The sequence below is a fragment of the Calypte anna genome, chromosome 10 (genome assembly GCF_003957555.1).
Source record: "Calypte anna isolate BGI_N300 chromosome 10, bCalAnn1_v1.p, whole genome shotgun sequence".
Classification (NCBI taxonomy): domain Eukaryota; kingdom Metazoa; phylum Chordata; class Aves; order Apodiformes; family Trochilidae; genus Calypte; species Calypte anna.
This window is the reverse complement of record NC_044256.1, coordinates 4907598-4930110: the sequence shown is the minus strand read 5'-3', so window position 1 is coordinate 4930110 and position 22513 is coordinate 4907598. Positions and strand designations below refer to the sequence as shown.

At 39.2% G+C, this 22513-nt stretch overlaps 1 protein-coding gene across 3 annotated transcripts in view; it reads left to right on the top strand.

The window, feature by feature from the left end:
* The first annotated feature begins 996 nt into the window (after positions 1 to 996).
* The window catches only part of ADAM10 (ADAM metallopeptidase domain 10), a 45553-nt gene continuing 24036 nt past the window's right edge, over positions 997 to 22513 (top strand). For 2 of the 3 annotated variants that reach the window (XM_030456949.1, XM_030456950.1), the window contains exons 1-2: positions 1001 to 1297; positions 12337 to 12487. In XM_030456949.1, the coding sequence (XP_030312809.1) occupies positions 1243 to 1297; positions 12337 to 12487 (206 nt within the window). In that variant the 5' untranslated portion in view covers positions 1001 to 1242. Of the gene's footprint in view, positions 1298 to 12336; positions 12488 to 22513 lie in introns of all 3 variants that reach the window. The other variant, XM_030456947.1, reaches the window with a different exon arrangement.

Here is a 22513-nt window from a genome sequence, read left to right as displayed (position 1 = left end):
TTCATCGGAGTTCTTGGTAAATAGTTACATCAGTTTTAGCAGCCTTATCTGAAGGGCATTCATCGAAACTACTTTCTGCATACTTCTGCAACTTTTTTCAACTGGGACAGCGTTAGTCGGGGAAGTTGTTTATTTTTTTGTTATGAAAAGGCAGTAAGAATGAGAAAGGGAAATAGAAGGGCTCTGTCAGTAAACTGAGAAACTTATCACAAACCCTAAAGTAAAAAATCTTGGAACTGGCGTTTCTGAATCTGAGAGTTAACAAACAGGAAAAATTTTTCCTGAATAGCTCACGTTTTTCTCTTCATTGGAGGATTTTCCTTTACACTTGAAGGTTGTTCATGACAGTCTCAAAATTAAGAAATCCCAGTTCAGTGGGGATAACGCGTGGGGCATCGAGGGAAGTAGGTGACCTAAAACACAACGCGAAAAGTGAGTAAGTTTCTACATGAACAATGGGGGCCCGATAAAGGGATGCCGGAAACCACCGGTGTGAGGCTCGGTAACCGGGGCTGCGGATGCTGACGCCAAGGTTACAAGGAGCTGGCGGGAAGCCCGCTCGCCTACATCCGTACACCAGTTCGTTCCTTCCTTCGGAACACGCAGACCCTTCTCACCCACGCAAAATATCGGCACCATGGGCCCCTTCCAGAGTCCAGGAGACCCTAGCCGCTCCGCGCCCCACGGGCAGCCCTTAGAGTCGCGGCAGCCCCCGTTCTGCCTCAGCGAAGCCGCTAGTCTCGATCCCAGGGGCGGCCCGGTCTGTGCCTCGTTGGCCGGGACCTGCCTTGATACGGACCCGAACGCGCCGTTACCCCCGTCCCGGCGGAACCGGACGGGAAGGCCCCGCCCGCTCCCCCCCCCGCCGGTTTCTGGGCGCACCCTGTGACGTCGCGCCCGGCGGGCGGTGAACGCGCTTTCGTCGGGCCCCACCCCTTGCGGGCGGGGGGGCGGAGCGTTTCGCGCGTTCTGGGCGTGCCCTGCGGCCCCGCCTCGCCGGTGGCGTCGCGCGCGGGGGCGGGCGGCCGGAGGAAGCGGTGGCGCGGGGAGCGGAGCGGAGCTGCCGGGCGGGGGGCGCCGGGGGCCGAGCGCCGATCCCAGCCGATCCGTGGGCGGAAGCGGTCCTCCACAGCGGCGGGGGACAAAGCGGAGGGAAGCGCGGAGCTCGCCCCTCCCCATCCCGGCGCCGTCTGGGGCGGATGTGCTGTGGGTAGGCGGTGGCGGGGCCTGGGCCCGGTGAAGATGGATCTGGCGGGGACGATAATCCTGCTGTGCTCCTGTGCGGCGGGCGCCGGAGGTGAGGAGCGGCCGAAACCTCCCGGCCCCGCGGGGCGCTGGCCTGCGGCCCTGGATCGTGGCTGCCGGCCTTCTTTCCTCCCTTTCTCCCTCCCCTCCCCTCCGCGGCGCGGGGCTGGGGGTGTTGGGCCCCGCTTCCCGGGGCGCCGCGCCTCAGCTCCCCGGTGGAAGGCCGCGGCTGGGCCGACGGACCGGGCTCGATTTTTCGGCGCCCACTCCTGGCTCTGGTCCGTGCCGTCCTGCCCAGCTCTATTCCCTCCGGTGCCTGGGGCTGGCGCGACTCCCCCACCCCTTTCCCGGGACTTTACTGCTCCGAGAACCGAGTCAGTTGCTCCGCGTTCCTTCCTCCGTGCGGCCGTGCCTTCCGCTGCTCGAGTCCGCTTCAGCCCCTCGGGACTTTACTCACGGTCCCAAGGAGCTGTTTCCTTGTTGCCGTCCCTCGCCCACGAAACGGGTCAGCCGACAACTCCCGGGAGCTGGTGCCTGGGAGCGGCGCTCCCGGTGCGCTCGGGGCGCAGCACGGGGTGCGGAGCCGGCGGGGCGCGGTCTCGGTCCTCGCCTTGGCTGCGGCCGCTCCCCTGGTCTCGGAACCGGGAAGCACGGGGGCATAAAAAGGTCAGCTTCGGGGAAAGAAAACAAAACAAGACAAAAGCGAACGCGCCCGGGTTTTCCCCGAAGTGTGACCTCAGCTTCTAGGAGGGTCTCGCTCCCTTTGGGGCTGGAGAAATAAGTGTGTGTGTGTGTTTTGGGGGGCGGTACGTGCAACTTTGTAGCGGCTCCAGTTATGAGAAGTTTTTCAGCATAAGAAAACTGTTAGGGTAGTTACTTCACTGCTTCTGGTATTGTTCAGTCGGTCGAGTCATGTTAGGGAAATGGTTTCAATTTTTACAAGAATGACACTGAAGAAGGTGGACTTGTGAGGGTGTTTCTAGAGAAGGATGGGTGGAGCTGCTGATAAGGACTTTCTCAGTTTCGTTTGGCAGTTGATCTCTGCTTTGCATCTGTGTGCATCAATACGTACATTTACTAGCAGTCTAGCCCTAAACCCTGGTGTTTTACACGTTCTCATAGAAGTAACTTCAAAGTATGTGAAAGCTTCGGTAGGTGATAGTTGTGGGTAGGCTGAGAGGAAAACAAGCTGGTTTGCATGGTCAGAAGTCATCCCGTTATTTGCATTAGGAGTGGCATACAAAAAGACTTTGCTGGTGAATTTTCCCTCATAAATTCTTATAAGCTACCAAGGTATTTCAGACTTCCAGTACTGGCATACTTTTCAAGGCCTCTTTGTTTTCTGAACTAAACTATGCTGGCACAGAATAAGTGATTCATTAACAATTGTGAGGGTTAATTCCGTTGTTCAGTTGTAGAAAGGCAGATAAACAAGTTCTTGAAGTGTGCTTTACTTCAGATAATTTCTGTTAATTTTTTTCTTTGAGAGAAGAATTAGCACCTTTAATATTTCTAGCACTGGGAAGCACACCTCACTAGTTAGTCATTGAAGCATGATTTTCAGCCGTACAGGTTTATCTTTAAAGAAAGCTTAGTAATGCTGGACATAAGTCTAGAAATGATGGCTGATACACATGTTCAAAATATCCTATGAAATGGTAAAAGTTTCACCATAATTATGCAAGATTTATTGTAGTTCTATGTTGAATTAGAATGATTTTTTTAATGTTAGAATTTTCTACCTTAACTGTGTTAATATTTTTACAGTGTCTTAAATACTGTAAATGTTATTTACAGTATGTTTATGCTACTTATTTATGTTTATGTTTATTTGCTTGCTTTTCTTCTGGGCAGACATTAATATGTGTGTGCAATGGGCAAGCTCATGTTTCTTATCAATGGTACCAAGAGCAGTGCAAACTGGAAATGACTGAAGAAACACCAGCAATTTACCTGTGCTTCATTTGTGTACAGTGTGTAGTGGTGTTCATTAATTTTACAACAATCTGAAGGCTAAGTTATATTTACCCACAGAGGTGTCTTGCTTTAAGCCACATGGGTTATTAAATAGTAATAATTTTGAAATGTCATTAATCTGCACTTCTTTAAAAATTATTTTCTGTATGTTGATTTAAGTATTTTTACACGATACCTGAGTCTGTTGAACTCTTCTTTCAGAATTGCCCAAAACTTTGTGCCCATGAACCATATTTGTATGTTATTGCAGTAGTCTTTTGCTACAAAGCTATGTTATTAGGGATTAACAGATCCATTTGTAAATCTAGTTCACAGTTAAGTATGAATTGCAAAATCAACATTTTAAAATATTAAGGTATGAAATAACTTAAATAATTTGAGAAGAGGAATTAGTAGTGATCTAATACCTGAATGAAATGTCTTTTTGATTGAAAAATTTGTTTGTTTGCTGTTTATATTGTTCTTAAATTATGTAAAAGGAATGCAATGGAAAGCAGTCAGTTACTTTAATAATTAAGGGTATTGCAATGTTTGTGTTATGGTGCTTTGTAGTTGTCTGTATGGTTTATGGTTAAAACAGACAAGTTATCAGCAATCTTGTCTAATAGGTCCTGAAACACATCCTTGGTGTATTTGTTCACTTTTAGGGCTCTCTTAGAAGTTTTTCTTTCTTTGTTACCACTGAATAAATAAGAGCTTCACAAAATGAGTGGTCTGGTATGACAGTTTGAATACAGTTCCAGTAGTGTGAGGAGAAAAAGCTGTGTCTTTTTTTTTCTTTCTTTCTTTCTTTCTTGGGTAAAAGTGGACTTTATCTCAAGTTGATACATATATCTTAGCTTCTAGAATTTTAAGAATTAAAAAGAAAGTGAATCTCTGTATTTTCCCCAATACCCTTAGAAGTTTTTGCCTGAAAAGATCTATTCACTAGCTAATACTGCTAATAATTTTGACATGTATGAAGTGGTATATGGCTTGAGCAGTATTTGCAGCTTTTAGTAGCATGCTTTGTTGCATGTGAGGAAGATGCATGCAGTTGTATTGAAGAGTACTTAGTTATCTATGCATAATTATGTTCTTTGAGGAATGGAAATAACTGATAAAACCTTTCCTACTACCTGAGGGGCATTAAAAAAAAGTGTTAAAGGGGAATAGAAGATAAAGAAAAGTGAACTAATGAAATCCCCAAAGAACTTTAATTTAACAGAAGGGGTCATGCTTTGGCGAGGCTGATCAGGTGCTGAAGATCACTGCAGATCAGATGGAGTGGGTTTTTTCACTGGTACAGCACACTCTTCTGTGTTGCTAAGTCTTCCAAGTTGTATCTTAGTGTCTGGTGCTGCTGGATATTTAACTGCCTCTTGTGTTCCAGTGAGCGTGTTTAATTCTGTTTTTTCTGGACACATGAGGGAGTTGTGGGAAGTTACTTATGAGCTAACAGCATGTGAATGATTTAGTTTGCATCCTTGATATAAATTGAAATTACTAGCCTTCATTAGCATGACACTCAGCCTCCAGCATTTATCTGGGTTTTAAAATAAAAACATTATGAGTTTAATACGGCTGGATGAGACAGTTTCTGGTGAAGACAGCTGTGAGATGGTTGTTTCAGAAATGCCCGTGGTAATTAAAAGTAAATTAAATCAGGTGTTTGAAATATTGTTTCCCAAAAGCCTAAGAATGCAGATTTTTTGTTTGTTTGTTTTAAAAGGATCTAAAAGGTTCAGTTATGCAGTGTGATGTAGCCACTGCAGTTTCCTGTTCTCTGGTGTTCTTGCCCTGACCACATATTCCCACCTCTCCGTTACTGCTTCTTGTGTTTGATGGCATGATGAACCAATTCAACCTCCTAATTTAAACAAAAGCAATTAATCATTTACTGCCAGACATGTAATTTCCATTGGTTTATTGTCCAGGCCATAACGTGGTAAGGAGGAAGAGCTGGGACTTGCCCAAGGTGGAAAGCAAGAGGATAAAAAACCCAAAAAACCCAAACAAAAGCGGATATCTGTGTACTACTTACACTGCTGGTTCTGTAATGGCTAAATTGTGCTCTAAATGTGAGTTTTCAATGAGTGGAAATGATCCTGATTTGTCTTTTTGATTACACAGTTTGGTTTTTCACTAAAAAATAACTTGACCAGAAAAGAAATTGTGTTTTTGAGCTGGATCAGTTTCAGAGCCAGAACAAGGGAAGGCTAGGAGTGGAGTGGCTGAAAAAGGGCAGTGGGATCTGCCCTTCTGCTGGCAGGTATGGAACTACATCCTGAATAAATTCTGCAGTGCAATTCAGGTTGGGAGGTGTATGGTTGGATCACTGGCTTTCAATATGCCTAAGCACAGAAGTGCTAAATCTGAATTCTGTGTTTGCCCTTTAATGTCCCATGTAAAAGAACATTTTTTAAGAGAAAAAAATCTACATTGAAAACAGCTTGGAAGTACAACATGCTTCTGTTAACTTGGTTAAAAAAATAGTAATAATTCTCTTGAAGATACTTATACTTGCATTTTAGATCTTCAGAGCAGTGATGACACTTGCAGTAAAAAGAGTTATTTTCTAAGTTAGCCTTGCTGGTAAGCAATTTCTGGTAGTCTTACCAAGTGGTATTCTATGTTTCTGTGTTTGTTTTGGTTTGTTTTTTTAGCTAACAAACCTGAACTGTATTTGAACTATTTGCCTTTGTCATGCAAATCTTAGTCTGAGTGGTTTAATATAAACTTCACCTTTTAGAAGAATTCATGCTTGATTTTTCCTTCTATGGGAAGTTAAACGTTGTCAGCTTTTACTACAACATGTACAATCTTAATAGATGTTTATGTCTGCACTGGTAAATGTTCAGTACTGCTTATTATCATTCTTTATGTGCATGAAGCTGTCTTACATAACAATTTTGTCCATAATCTTCCCAGACACTGAGGTTAGTCTGACCAACCTGTAGATCTCCAGTCACTCCTCCTGAAGACAGGCATGATGTTTGTCTTCCAGTTGTGAGGAACCCCCCCCCTCCATCACCATACCCTTTCAAGAAGTCAATAGAAAGCCTCAATATGGCATCAGTGAGCTCTCTCAGCACTGCTGGGTGCATCCCATCTGATCCCATGAACTTCTGTACAGCCAACTGCCTGAAGTGTTCAGTAGCACATTTCATAGAGTCATAGAATCCTAGGGGTTAGAAGGGACCTCGAAAGATCATCTAGTCCAACCCTCCCTGCCAGAGCAGGGCCACCTAGAGCACTTCGCATAGGAACGTGTCCAGGCGAGTTTTGAATGTCTCCAGTGAAGGAGACTCCACGACCCCCCTGGGCAGCCTGTTCCAGGGCTCTGTCACCCTTACAGTAAAAAATTTTTTCGAATATTCAACTTGAACCTCCTGTGCTCCAATTTACACCCATTACCCCTTGTCCTATCACTGGTCACCACTGAGAAGAGCCTAACTCCATCTCCCTGACACTCACCCCTTACATATTTGAAAACATTGATGAGGTCACCCCTCAGTCTCCTTTTCTCCAAACTAAAGAGACCCAGCTCCCTCAGCCTTTCCTCATAAGGGAGATGTTCCACTCCCTTAATCATCTTAGTAGCTCTGCGCTGGACTCTTTCAAGCACTTCCCTGTCCTTCTTGAACTGAGGGGCCCAGAACTGGACACAATATTCCAGGTGCGGCCTCACCAATCCCCAGGTACTGCTTCACTCCCACATGGTGGGCAGGTTTCATCTGGGAGACAGAAGCCTTTGTAGCCTTCTCTGGGAAAATAACAATGAATTAACTGCACAGGAAAACATTTAGCATAGATCATCTAACAATTGCTGTACACAGCTGCTCAGGGTGTGCCCAGAAGCTTATAGTTAAGATCCAGTGGGTGATACCTGTTACCCTTTTGCATAAACCTAACGTGATGATGAGAATATATGCCTCAGACTCCCTTTCCCACTGGGATTTGTGTCTGTTCAAAATGATTTTAGAGACTTCTGTACAACTCTCTAGGCATGCTTGAAGAGCTGTAAACCCTCATATACAAAAATCTTTCATAAGGAATGTCACCTTGAGACAGTTGCCTAAATGCTCTTTATAATTCTGTTTAAAGTCCCTCTTTCTATTTAATTCTAAGCCCATTTGAGTAAAACTTCATTCCTGGAAAGTTTTTCTCATAGGAAATGCCACATCTACTTTAGCAAGGCTCTAGAAGATCCTGTCAGGTTCAAAAGCCATCCCATGTTCACTGTTGGATAACTGTATCCTAAGGGGTTCCTGTCTGCTAGCTTAGTGTTCAGTGTAACTTTGCCTTTTTCCTCTAGGCTGCCTGGAGTGGCATCATGTTTTGTTTGATGTTTGGTTGATGACAACATGGTACATGAAATCTGTAGAGTAGATCCCTTAAACTGTATTGAGAGGCTCATGGTTCAGTGTTCCTTACTGCTGGCTTCCTCATCATATACTTTTTTGGAAAGGTCTTTGTCTTGTGGTTTCTATTGAAGAAAGTACTAGTTTTTCAATAGTAACAAAATAAAAGTAGTAGTTTGTCACTGAGTTTGGAATCTCTGTATGCTGCTGTAGTGGTTTTTGGAGTGCACTACTCAGATTCTGATAGACTTCTTCCTTTTTCATGCAGAATCTTATAATTACAGTAATTAGAACTATTAGTTGTACCTGCCTCATGCACTTTGAAGTATTTTTTCCAATTTAACTTTTTGCCATGGGTTCATATTAAATTCTTGTGTTACCAAGGTTGAGTTACTTATTAAGCTACCTTTATGAAGAAATTAATCACTTTTGAAGTGTAGATGGTTTTATTAGGAGGAATTCGTGTATCAGTCTCAGCCTTTGAATGCTGTTGTAATTTTAAGGTTACACATGCTTGTGAAAGTATACGTTCATTTTGAAGCCTTGATTTCAACCCTGTCCCAAATCTCTTTTTAGAAAAGCTATTTAATAACATACTCTGGGTCATCTGCAGGTGCTTTGGTGCAGCAAGTGTTGATGTTAAGTGCTCACTATGAGAGCACTTAAAGCATAAGGAGTTTCTTAAGCTTTGGAGAAGGAAAAGAAGCGTTGTTTCCTTATGTGACCACAAAGTGTATACATTTTGGCTAAGAAAAGGGTTTTTGCTTAAAATGCTCTGCTCTTGCTTAGTTGAGAGAGCTGTTACAGTGTTGGTAGGCTTTTGCTGTCTAGTAACAGAGTTAGTGCTTCAAAACTATTCTTTGTGACTCAGTTGAGTGCAGTTTGTCAGCTTTCCACATGGTCATGAGACCTGGATCAGCTGCAAAGTACTATTGGGTCTTCAGTGAATTGATATGCTTTAAAATTTTTTGTCTAGCTACCTGAAGCTGTTCAGAGAGTACCTGGCAGTACTGACAAAAAATGGTCTATAACCATTTAAGGAATGCATCATTACAAGGCTCCTACCACAAAAGAGTTGAAGATGATTTAACTTGTTAAATAGTCTTGGGATTATGGAGTTCAGATTTTTACACATTCAGCAGCATACTAATTCCTTAGTTTTGATCAAGTTGCTAAAGTAAGTTATTAGTATCGTATTCCAGATTTAGATTAACTTTAAAATTAAAATGTTTGTTAAGTTTTAGCTTATCAGTTAATTTTAAAGCTTGTTTTCTTTAATGTTGATACTTCAATTCATATCCCTGGATTAGGAAAGCACATGCCTGTAGTCAGGCTAATGTATATTGTGCATCAGCTTGATGTAACAGGTGGACTCAAACTAATCTTGTTTGGTTTATAGAAGTTCTTGGGCCACAAGAGGTGCTTCTTTCTTTTTGTGGGATTACATTCAAAGTGATTAGAGAAACATCAGACAGGGACAACATCCTTCATCCTTCAGATTTGTCATGCTGGTTAATGAAACTTTGGATTTGTTCTGTTGTTTGGATTAGAATTCATGTAGGTTTGCTTAAATCACACAGTTTATAAATGTGAGAATGGACTTGTATTTTGAGACTGTGTCTCCTTGGGCCTGCCTGGACCTTTTCTGTCTAGTTATTGGGAGACAAATCTTGCATGAAATCCCTGAGGATTTACACATTTAGGTTGGTTTGAGGTGAAACTGATTATGAGATATCTTGCTTTTTCTTGCAGAATGAAGAATTCTGGAGAAAACTGAACATCTTTTTAGTTGATCTCTCAAATGCTACACTTTTATATTTCTTAAGGGAAAAAAAAAAGGTGATAGCCCAACTCAGGGTCTTGAAAAATCAAGCATAAACTGAATAATTTGTTCCCTTCCTTAAGGATGAGGTTAAGGAAGGAGGGCTTTGAAGTTAGATGAGGAGCCAGGAACAGTGGAATGAACACTTGCATACATACCAGTGTGAACAACATAAAGTTGAACAGAACAACATGAAAAAAGTAACAAAACATAACAGAAAATGAAGGAGAAGAAAAGTTTTTACATTCTTGAAGTAAAACCTGGTGCATAATGTTGTAGTGGTTGTGGCTGTCCAACCTTCAGAGCATGGTAGTAAGTGCTATGAAATGCAATTCCTATTATATGGAAAGAAACCACACATTCTTCATGAGGATATGTTTGAAGATTACAGATTCAGCCTGGAACTGGTAGCCAGCTCTGTGCATGTTCTGTATTCCCATTTCATATTCTTAGTGTAAATAAGATTGCATTTTTATGCCAGAGCTTTTAATAGACAATTCAGATTTTGCATCATATCTCCGTCTTCGTAAATCAAGTGGCTGACAGTTGAATTTCTGTGTCCTTTTTGTGCAAGATGATGAGTTGCAGCTAGGGAAAATGATGATTTGTACTGCACTCTATATTATTTCAGTGCAGTTTGGTGTACTAAAAAGATAGGGCCAACATGCTTCAGTTAAAAAGAGCAGTTCACTGAAACAGCTTCCAAAAGTTTTGGAATATGCTTTATCAGAGAGGCCACGTAAGGAAGAACTTGTATTGAAATTTTTACTGAACACTGATAGTGCTGAAATATTCCTTCTACAAATGTATTTGGCAATATATTGCTGTCATACACTGCTTAAAAGAAAACTTGACTTTTTGCATAATAACACTGTAAGAGATGGTGCTTACCTTTCAGTGATTTGGTGTACAAAGTATTTTCTGTATGAATAGCTCACTTGTTCTTCAGAAACAGTTGCTTCTGTGGAGTTTTAAGAGAAAAGAATTGATTGTTTGTTGAATGAAATGCATAGAAGAATACTTAAAGGTTTTGTTTCAAACAAAGTTAATGTTTGTGTGCTAGCTACTAACAAGTTAGGTATCAAAACACGCTGTTACTCCTTAGAGTTGTGAAACATTATACCTCACTCAATATCTTTTTATCTTTTGATGATTTTAATGTTTAGTACACCAAGAAACATTATATGACACAAATTGTATAATCTGGCTCAGAAGCACTGAGATGATTCACTTTTTACTGGAGATTTTAGATGTGGCTATCTAAATTAACTTCTTATTACTGAATATTTTAAACAGAAACCCTTTATGGAGCTTTTCACTGTGTATGTAAAGCATACTGTGTACACTGTGTCCCTTGCACAAGATAAAGTGGTTTGCTCCACAGGGTGTGTTTTAGTTGTTTTTCTGTTTCTCCATATTATTTCCTATTGTTGGAACATCTGTCTTTTTTGGTCTCTGATAATAGTTACTGAATCATTTTGTTTTAATAATTTCTTCCACATCATCTGTTTACTTTTGGCAGGTATGTGGAATATTTTTTCAGTAATATTGCTCTGATGCTGGTGTTTGATATCAAAGTGTGGTAAGACAGAGGCAGAGTATGGAGACCTTGGTGGTGGTCAGGAGATGAAAATACACTTTTTGTTAAATACATGCAGTTCTGTCAATTCATTGTGTGTACATTTCTGTGACTGCTTGGGACAGATTAACTAATAAGAAGGTGAATCTTGCTGAAAACTTTGTACTTATTTGAAAGAAGTGATGAAAGAATCTCTCAAATACCAAAATACCAAATCATATCATACTACTTTCATTTTCTCCGTTATTCCCAAGGCCTAGGAAGAGTGGTGAGATTGGCAGATGCAGAAACATCTCTCAAACATTACTGTCTACAGTGATGTAGTTTGCATTGTGGGGTGATTTTGGAGTAAATGAACTATCCTAGTTTTGATTGAAATTGAAGTGGAAGATGCCTTGCAAGGTCTAACTAATGCTTTCTAACTGCAGGTGTTCATTCAGTCAATGGGACAAGAGCAGAATGAATTTTAAGTGTACAAGTGTCCTGGTCTGAGCCAGGACAGAATGAATTTTCTTTTTAGTAATTATACTTTTCAGTGAAGTCTCTCCTAAGTAACTGCACTTTCTTCAATTAACAGCATGGTTTTCAGGTAGTGTCTGCTTCTAGGACTGATAATGCTTGATATTTAGAGTTATTGCTGGAGAATGGTATGCAGAAAGGATCTTGGGTTTATTTATTTCTATAGAAACCAAGGTTACTGCATGGTTCTGCTAAATGTCTTGTGTGCTGGAAATTAAAGAGAGGAAAAAGGGTCACACCTGAGTCTCCTGTGAGGATGAGCAGGCTGGACAGGTGATCAAATGAGGAATTTCATCCCATACTTTGTAGAAAGCTGAGGGACCACAAGGGTCAAGTTTTTTATCCTGGGAGGACACTGTGCATTCTTCTGCCTTTGATCCCTGGTCCTCGAGTTCCTGCATCCACCTCCTGCCTGCTGCTGACTGCAGGACTCCAGTCTGGGAGGTTTGCAGGGCCTGTCCTGCTGTCTCAGTGGTGACCTGAGCATTACTGGGTGGATAGCACAATTGTGGCTTTGTATAAGTTTGTATATATAGTTTGTATATCATTGTTTTCTATCATTTTTCATTAAAGCTGTGCAGTTTACTTTCCAACCTGTAAGTCTCTCTCTCTTATTCTCTTTCCTTTCCATTTCTGGGAAGGGGGATGGGTTAATAGAGGGCATCTGTCATTCATGCAATTGCTGGCCCAGCATTAACCTTGACAACAGTGGGGAAAAAAAGAAAGCTAAAATGCATAGAATGTGGAAAACACCAGCTGTTTTGCACCACAGATCTGCCATGCCTGGTGGTGTGGTTGTAACTTTAGTAATTTCTCAGACATGCCAAACCTTACTTTTTTTCTCTTTTCAGGCCAGTATGGAAATCCTCTAAATAAGTACATTAGACATTATGAAGGATTATCTTATGATGTGGAGTTGTTACACCAAAAACACCAGCGTGCCAAAAGAGCAGTGTCACATGAAGATCAGTTCTTGCACCTAGATTTTCATGCTCATGGAAGGTTAGTGATATTTTAAAAGGTATTTGTTTAAAATATTTTATTCATATATGTGTTTTTAATTATATAGCAAAATCTAAATAGTGAAGTACAGTCATCAGGCTAATGTTAGCTAGAATAAAGTAAAATTTTAGTCCTTAGACTTTTTATGAAGTATTTCCTCTGATACCCAGTGTTAAGTGTGAAATTGTTGCTTATAATCACTGATTGTTCAAAGTTCTGGTGGTAACTTAATGCTTTCCAAATCTTAAACAGTGGGATAATACTTGGAACACAATGGTAGTTGATTCTGAGTTTATAATGAAGTTTTGGCATGTTTGTTTTACAAAAATTTTGCCAAACTTTCTGAGGAGATGTGAGGAAAAAGTGAAATTACAAATTGCATTTGAAACTGCAAAATAGACCCCCAAAAAGTGTTCCCTTTTTGTGTGTAATGGGGTCATCTGCTTTCAGTGCTATTATAGACTTCAGCAATTATTTGACATGTGAAAAGGATAATTGCTGTTACAAGACTTGCTTTGCCCTGAATTTAACATTTGATTGTAAGATCCAGTAAAAATGTTTGGTATTCAGTGTGAGCAACTGAAGTATAATTTGTAGGTCTTAGTCAGGAAGATCTCTTTCTTCTTTAAAATCACCCAATTTTTGTATCACCAAGAAACAGGAAGAAAGTTACAATATTTGTGTCTGTATTTTTGTTTCTTTGACTCCCTCCTTTGCAGCACCACTGCAGTTCTTTTTTTTAGGAATATGTAATGCTGTGGCTTTTCTAATTATTTCAATTATAATTTAAGTAGTTAGAAATTGATAGCCATATGTAGAAACATAAGGAGCTTGACAGAGCAAAGGTAAAACCAGGTCCTCTGAATCTGTGTTTGGAATGTTGTTTTATGAGTAAGTGTTCTGCTTCTGTGCCAGTTTGTAATTTCTTCAGGGAATGAAGTGTTGCTGGTGGAGGTGGATGGTGTAAGGACTGAATTTCATTACATGCTTCCAGAAGGTTAGCATTAGAACTGCAACCCAAATACAGAATTCTAAGTCCTGTCCTCAAAACCACATTTTTAGGTGTGATTTTTAGTCCAGGAAATGTTATTATTTAAGGAAGAGTCATATTGCTGCTATAGCTTCACAGGCAATCTGTAGTCTTTTAATAAACAAGATTGCAGAGTAGAATGTTTGATTATATTACAGACCTCTCCAGTGTTTTAAATTAAATCTTCAAGAAAGTTGCAAGACAGTGAAGTTTGGTTTCAGTAAAATGCTGCCAATTTTAAGCTGCGGGGTGATGCTTAATTTAGGCTTGCCAAAGTGTATACTACTGCAGAGAGGAACAGGCCTGACTGCATTCCCTCTATATTCTTAGCATTAGCAGCCTTAAAAAACATACGGGGAGCAGGATCTGGGAACTGATCCAGCTGAAAATTATTTGGAAAAAAAAAAAAAAAAGTAGGACTTGAAGGGGAATGATGGAGGGAGAATGAGACCCTGGGATCAGTCCACATTTCAGTCCACTTGAGCAGGTTGATCTCGTTGTTAAAGATCCCATAATACTCTGCTGTATAAGGAAGCTCTTACCTTAGCCTGTGCTTTCTATCTGTGTTAATAGGCTGGGCAGAAAATCCTTATCATGTAAAAATATTTACTTAAAATGATGAGGTCTGAAAAAGATTTCCTCTCTTACTTCATGGATCTTAGTCACACCAGACCTTACCCAAACCAATCCATAACAATTTTGATAACAGCTACTATTACTCATGAAGGCAAGTGTTGCTGTTTATATGTGGAATTGATCCTAAATCCCTATGCTCCGAGGCACAAATGCATCATTAAATGAGGATGCTGAATGGAAACTCACTATAAAGTCAAACAAGTATGTAATTTAAGATTTGGGTTGTTTCTTGGGACACATCTAACTCTTGCTGTCGAAGGGAGAGTACTTGACAGGCTGTAAGTTTAATTCAGAAATTGTACCTGAATGTGCTTTTAGAAAATATTTTCATTTTTCTATAAATATAAATTAGGAAGGATCAAATTAATTTGGTTTACTTCATATGGTCTATTTAGTAGCTTTGAAGGTGTATAGCAGTTTGGAAAATGTACAAATAGGCTTTTTGTAGTCTCAGCTAGTTATGAGTAATAAAATGATCTGTATCATCACTGAGAAGGACAACATTAAAACCTTTCTATCAAATATTTAATTAATTTGCACTAAGGTAGGAAAGCAAGCTCCTGCAAAATACTAAAACCACTTAGATTTAACCCAAAGACTGTTAAAGTGCTGTTTGATTTAATTTTAATTGATGAAACTTAAAAGGTATTCAGTCAACATGAGATTTGAGATTCTGAAAAAATCTGATTTTTCGAGTGGGCTTACACCAAATAGTAAAGACTTTGACCAGATGTAGTGTGTTTTCAGCAAACACCTGTTCATCCTGCACTGCTTCACTTAATAGAGATACTAAGCAGCTGCTGCTTATGAGGACCAACATCATAATCTTCTGGTTTGAGTTGGCTTCTGATGAAATGGCTGTCTTCTGTAGCCTGGAAACAATGGAAAATATTCTCTAATGTATTTCCAGCCATTCACTGCTGGAAATAGCAAATGAAGCTAACTGGACCACAACAGTTCTTATGCTGTAGCAGTCTCTGGTACCAGTTTCAGCTTTGTAAACTTAATTTTTCCATCTGTGCCAGAGGAATCACCTCTTGGTTGTGTGGCCAGGCAACCAAGAGATTTGGCTTGTTATTTTTCAGCCAGATTAATTCCTTGTTCAATTCAGTATATAAGTAAACTTGCTGTAAGAAGAAAAGGTGCAGAAATAGGCAGAAGTGGTGAGAGGGAAGATACAGTACTACCCTTGTTAGTGGCAGTGCTGTTATATACTAGATAAGCATTTATCCTACTTAATTTCATTGTCCAGAAAATGGCTGGACAACAGGTATTATATAATTGTGCAACTCACACCTGTTCTTTTCAGTAGACTTCTTGGATTTAAGAACTACTTCATAGTACTCTTTTGTTGAAAAGGGAAAAAAAAAAAGAATTATATTTATGTATTATAGTTCTACACCAAGTTAAAGGAGTGTTTAGCCATAGGCTAGTAGCAGAAATAAGTACTGTAATGAACTAAACCCAAAGCTGCCTTTTTTCACTCTAGACTCAGTAGTTCTACAAATGGGTATATAACATCACTGAGAAAACCTGCCTTATTTAACATTCATCTGCAAATTAAGTGCTACACAGTGTCCTGTTAAAAAATGAAATTTTTTCTTAACTTTTGTTGTTGGGTAGTCTAAAATATAACAATGGGAATGGCAGATGTAATATGTTAAACCAGACCAGATTCTGTTCAATGCCAAAGCAGTAGCTTAATAGGGCAGTTAAAATTGCTGAAACTGAAATATGAATACCTTGAATTCTAAACTGTAGTTTAGGTGAGCTGACGTTATTGCTTCAACAGTGGTGCAAAATGGGCTTACTTCTAAAATGCTTCAAATTGGAAGGAATATAAAGTTGTGAAACAATCTTTATTATGTATCATAGTTCTTTTACCTGCCAATTTACAATGAGTGTTTTAGTGTGATTTAATCCAAGTCTCTTTTGAGTCCAGTTAAAGGCTCATACAAAGATGCGGAGTTCAGGGTTAATATTAACCAGCTAAGTTTTTGCTATAAATTAGCTTTTGAACCCATACCACATCCCCCACCCACTCTTTGCACCCAAAAATCCTCAACATACCAATGTCAGTAGTTTTGAAAATGAAGTTGGGATGTCACTAAAAACTGACATTGTATTTTATCCCCAGTTTTGACTCAGTCACTTCTTGACTTCATTTCTAGGGATTTCATTTTGAGGATAGTATTTAAAAAACTTGCCTGACAGTTCTCTGAAATATCTGTTTACCCAATGCCAAAACTGTGAATTTCTGAGACCCTGATACATTCAGAAGAATAAGGGAACTGCATGGTGTATCCATGACTGTTATCAACAGGAAAAAAACCCCAACCCTGAGGGCACATTGGGTTTCCCAGTTATACTCCTGAAATCAGTATTAATGCTTCAAAGCTTTGCTTCTCAGCCAACAAACTTGAGTAGGCATGAGCTGTATTCTCAAGCAATGAAAAGCAGTAGACTTAAATGCAAGTACTCAAGCTATGTGCTTCATATGTGCTCATTATCAGCTAGCAGATTTCTTTCTTAACTTGTTTCATTAAGAAAGCTTCTTTCTAAACTAGTTTCTTAGTTTGAATTCATGTGGGAAATTTGCCTTGTGATTTTATTCCAGTACATCTCTACTTTTTTTTTTTTTTTAAATCTGATATGCACATATGTAAATATTCAACCTGATGTAAATACAAATGGGAAAGTTATTTTGGATAAGCAGAATACCAAGTGACAGAATCTACACTTATCTTCCCAGAGAAGTTTTACCAAAAAAAAAAAAAAATCAGTCCTGGGTAAAAATTATTTTTCTCTTACAATCTCTACACCATACTTTTCAGGACAGAGAGATACTTGATTGACTTTCTTGGCATGTAAATTAGCCAACATGTAGCTACTTTTAATCCCACTTAGATGGTTTCTGTTATCTGAGATACCTTATGTTTACAGCTATGAATATCAAGAATAATCTGTGGGAAATTGTTTAGAATGAAAGCTGCTTCCTAAGTTGTGTTCTTCTAGAATAACAAGCTTAGCAAGTCTGACTTCTGCAGGTCAGGAAAGAAACCTCTGAATGAATAAGCAAGTGGAACCCTACAGGTGTTAATGGGAAACAAACCTAAGCTGCAAGCATTCTAGCTTGGATTGCTGAGCATTGCAATTCTGTAGAGATTGTTTTTGGGATGAATAGTTCCTAGAGGATGATCCCTTCTTGTGCAATAGAAAGGATCATAAATCTGGAGATGGTATTATGTGGCAGGACCATGGGAATTAGCACTTAAATTATAATTAAATATGTTGTGTTTACTAGTAAAGTGTCCAAAAATAATTACATACATAAATAATGGTTCTGTAGACTTAGCATGTGAGTATTTTAAAACCCTCATCATTAAGTTGCCAAGCTGTATTCTATTTAAAATAGTTTAGGCCTGGAATGAGTCTGACAATCTGTGAGAATTGAGTTTAGATTTTGGGATGCCTCTTGTGGAAGCAGTTAGAAAGAAGGGCTCAAATTATTCTGCCCTTCCATATGTAGACCCTTTTCCATTTTTCAGAGAGAAGAGAGTCCTTTACTTCTTACATGGGAAAAGTAAGGATAAAGGACTTTCACCTCGACCAGAGTAGTATCTTTTAGATCCTGACTTGTGAGGAGGCTCCTGGAGGCACAGCTGCAAAGATTTGTCTGGTTCCTACTGAGAAGAAAGGAGGATGAACCTAAATGGACTCTTTATACTGGAGTCACATTCCATAACACTTCCAACCCATCACCTTCTGTTTCCTTTCCCCAGCCACTTCTTTCAGCTATGCAGTAACTCCTCTATCTCCTTTTTTCCTTTTTCTTTGGTCTAAATGTTCTCCTCTAGTAACTTGAGTGATTGTGCCTGCTCAGCCTGCTGTTGGTTGGAGCAATTTGACTGAGGAAAGGCAGAAAAGGGAAAGCACCAAGTGCCATTTTACATACCACTAGTAATAGCTCTTTCTGCCAGTTTTGGAAAAGAGTCTGCAGACTTGCTATCAGTGTCCCAATATATTGGACATTCCATGATGACAAAATCACTGATTTTTAGAAGGTAAGTCATGCTAAAAAGAAATGAATTAATAAATTTTTAACTCTTACATGTACACCTGTATCTTCATTTTACCAAGTGCTGTCAGTATGTACACACAGCTTTGTTTTTCACTTGCTCAGTGGTTAGAGCAAAAAATTGACCTAACTGGATCCCATAGGAAACTACTGCATCCTAGCTAAGCATGATGCTCTCAACTTTTTTTTTTATTTATCACTGAGTTGCTGTACTACACACTTGCAAATGTCATAGTCTCCCTGAGGTAAGGTAAAGTGAAATAAAAATCTACCTGTTGGTAATCTTCAGGGTACTGCCATTAATTAATGAGGTATAGTTAATTGTCAAAATGGATTATATAGCAGTATAGACAGTTTTACCAAAAAATCTTGGCTTTAACCAACCAACCATACAGTAACCAAGGAATTGCCCCATTACTGTATCAGTTTCCACACACCTGTAAAACAGAAGCAGTAACAAACAAGGTCAAAATTTGGTATTGATTTAATTCTAATCTGAAGACTGCTGCTGCTGGGAAATGTCTTATGCAAGGCAGTAAATGTGTAAATAAAAGAACCATTATTTTCCTGGAAATAGTTCTCTGCCTGGTGAGTGGCATGGCAAGGGAGTGGCTGGGTCTACATCAGTACTGATGCTGGCACAGGGATCTCAATGCATGCTGTAGAAATGATAATTACCAAAAGGCTTACTGGAAGGTTATTTCTTCCATTGTGGCTAGTTTTAGAAACCATATTCAGTAGTGATACACTACTTTTGTTGAACTAATTTGTTGAACTTCCCTGGAGTCTCCTGTCCTCGGCAGAATTAATGAAGTTACTGATCAGGAAAGAAAAGCAAGATAAATTCTCTTCCACATTTTGAGAAGGATAGCAACTAATTTATATTCCTTTCAAGAAAGGGAGTGAAATATTAGGTTTGAAGAAATCTAGAGTAAATATTAGGAAAACTTCCATATTGGGTGAGATATTGAAATAGATTCTTGTGGGGTCTTTGGAAGTTTTACTGAGGAGTTAGGGTGTTGAACTGAATGTTATGGAGTCTTTGTCATAAAGCCATTTGTTTGCATTGATCATTACATCTTGTATAAAGAGGCATCTTTTCAGTGCAGTTACTTTCACTGACATTTGTAATACATTAAGATATCTCTGCATGGGCATAGAAATGGAATTTACTTTCCTTACTGTAGATTATATGTAATATATGGGGTTTTATGATTCCCATTGTTTAAAGTTTGATTAGTCAAAGTTGTTCGTTCCTGGAAGCAGAGACTAATAGATGCTTGTTTCCCACTTCCTCCAAGCTGCCTCTGCTTCTCCTTCCCTTTTTTAGTCGGGAAGAAGTAGAGGAAGGTTTGTCACTTCATTTTCCATATTAAAAGGGTGGAAAGTCCAGACAGATAATCCTGTTCCCATCAAGCATGTTTAAATGACCAAGAAGAGATCTGTTTAAAAATAGCTCTGAGATTATCAGGTTATCTAATAGTTTAACTAAATTAAGAAATCAAGCAGAGAATTGTTATTGTGAAATACAGTTTTGATACTTTGTATTTGAAGTAGTTCTTTAATCTTACAAACAGATCTAATTTTATTACTAAATAGATATTTCAGAGCATGGCTTAGAATTTGTAGTGTTAGTTATGTACCAGTGCTGAAAGTAAGAATAGAGGGGAAAATGAAAGAAGTTTCTTAATTTCTTAATTTTAGAACTAGTGAAACTAGTTCATCTGGTATGTATAACTTCCATCAGTGCATTTTGAAATGACAGATAGGATCATGTTGATGGAAGGGTATTCCAAGCAGAGAAGATCCATTCCCAGCTTCAGTAGACTCTCCTGAGCTTTCCTGTGCCCCTCCAAAAGCCCAGTCCTGTACTGCAAGCTGTCTGGGCAAAACTCAAACCTGACCAAAAAACCTAATGAGGTGATAGTCAACAGTGACAGTCCCAAAAGGCAATGCTGAGTCTCAGCCTTATTTGTAGGATGAGAATGCAGCTGACGTGGCAGCTGAGGAGAGGGTACCCTGGATGGCTTCACAGCTGAGGCGTAGAGCTTCTTCCTCTGTCTACTTGATGTTATTTCAGTCTAAACTTGGTAAATGACTTGTTTTCGTTCTGAGACAGCATCCTTTTTTCCCCCTCTGCTTACATGCACAGCAGTCTGTACATGAGAAACCCTGCACTGTCTCTCATAGTGCTTTGAAACAAGAATCTGCTGTTGCAGCTGAGTGTCAGATAATAATTCCTCCTCAATTTCATTTGAAGTTTACATGAGCGCAAGTAGAAAAATATAATTTTTAAGTAACACTTTTGTGCTTCTGTGATAAAAGTACTATGCAGTTTTATTTTGGGTTTGTGTTTTTTCGGATTTTTTTGGTTTTTGTTTGTTTGGTTTTTTATTTCAGAATACTTTTTTTTCACCAGGAAAAAGTAATTTTAGCCATAATAGGTGCCCTTGGTGGGGATTAGTCAGTACTTCACTACAGAGACAGAATTACAGACTTCTTATAGCAGAGTTCTCCATCTAGTATTAAAGAAGGGAGGAGAGCATTTCTAAAGTATCCAGGCTCTTTTGTCATTTAACTTGGGTTCAGATGCACTTGAAGAATCTGTGTCCTCAGTAACTCTGGAGAACTCAGTCACAGGGAAAAATCAAACCAAAATGGAGTTCAAATCTGTATAACACCTGGAGCAGAGTATTACAATGAAAGTGAATGTAATTTCTTGACGTACTTGGATGAAGTTCTTCAAATTCTTATCAGTGCTTGTCTTAATTTTTCCTGCCTGTTTATTTCTAACTCCTGCTCAAAAGAGCCTCACAAGAGGGCTCGAAGTCTGGATTTGGGTTTTTTTGGTTGGTTGGTTGGTTGTTTTTTGTTTTTTTTTTTTTTTTTTTCCTTCCCTGAAAATGCATGGTATAATTTTGTAGCATTCTGCCCTACAGTGTTTTTATGGATTGCTGATTCATTTTGTCTCCTTATCCTTATGATCCTCTATGTTGCCAAAAGACAGTTTTACAGAGCTAGTAAAGAGACTTCAGGAAGAATTCTCACTCTTGTCTCTACATGATATTATAAACACCAGATACCTATCATAAAACATGCCTTCCTCTCTGGGTGTGGGGAGCTGGTAACTATAGCCTGGTGTGTGGTCTTCAGCAGCTCCCATAGTCAGGCGCATCTTTAGTGAACTGCTCCTTCCTTTTTAACAGAGAATCAGCCCTCATCAAATACATCCATACTGAAACTAGAGTAGGAGCAGTGGTTGACTTGGAACTAAGCCCAAGAATCACAGGGAATGGCTGAAGTTTAATCTTCACCATCTCATGATTTCATAGTCTGGTAGTAGATACCTCTAACACATCACCCAAGGAGGATATTCACTTTGAAGCATTATTAACACTGTGGCAGCAATATAAATAAAGGTAGTTTTGATTGTGAAATACTGTTTATTTTATGGGATAGTCAGCATGAGTCACTACAGCCCTTACCAGTTTTTAAGTGCAAGCATGACTTGAATCTTGAATCTTTTATCTTGAATTTTGTATCTTAATGTACAGTTGTTACAAAATATTTTTAACTATAGTCTCACATTCTTTAATGTTCAAGTGATGACTGAAGATGGATTGTGTATATGCTTCAGCTAAACTCAAAAGTTATTAGATTTACAATGAAACTTTGTGATTTACAGTTGTGTTGGGTTTTTTTCTGTTAGCACAAATGGAAATGAGTTTTCTCATGGCAAGTCATCTCATTAGTATACAGTGTCTCCTGAGAGTCTTGTTGCATTTTTTTAAGATGAAGACTGAGACAGATGTAGTAATCAACTTATCAGAGTTACATTTTGTGTAACAAATTGGTGACATAACTATAATGTTCCTTCAGTTTCATGATTGTGCAGAAAGAGAAAAATATAGGAAGAAAATCAAGAGTAAAATTGGACTGACTGAAGTTTCAGCAACTTCACTGATCTGTATTTGCACAGTGTGTTTATACAAAATTTCAGAGAATACCAAATGAAATTCTGAAGCAAGCTAATGATTGTCACAGGTATGAATTCATATAATGTCAGGCATTTTCAAACACTTGAGTTATGTTGCTTGACTTAAATGAACCAAACTTTTGGTTTTGTTCAAGAAGTGTTTGGTATAAAGATGAGCAGTAGGATTTGCATCAAAGAATGTAGCTTTGTAATTTGAACGAGATCATTCAATGAGTAGAGTTGTTTACATAGTTATGCATGTAATTCTACCACTTTAAAGTGCTTTTTACTGTTAGTGCCTGCCTT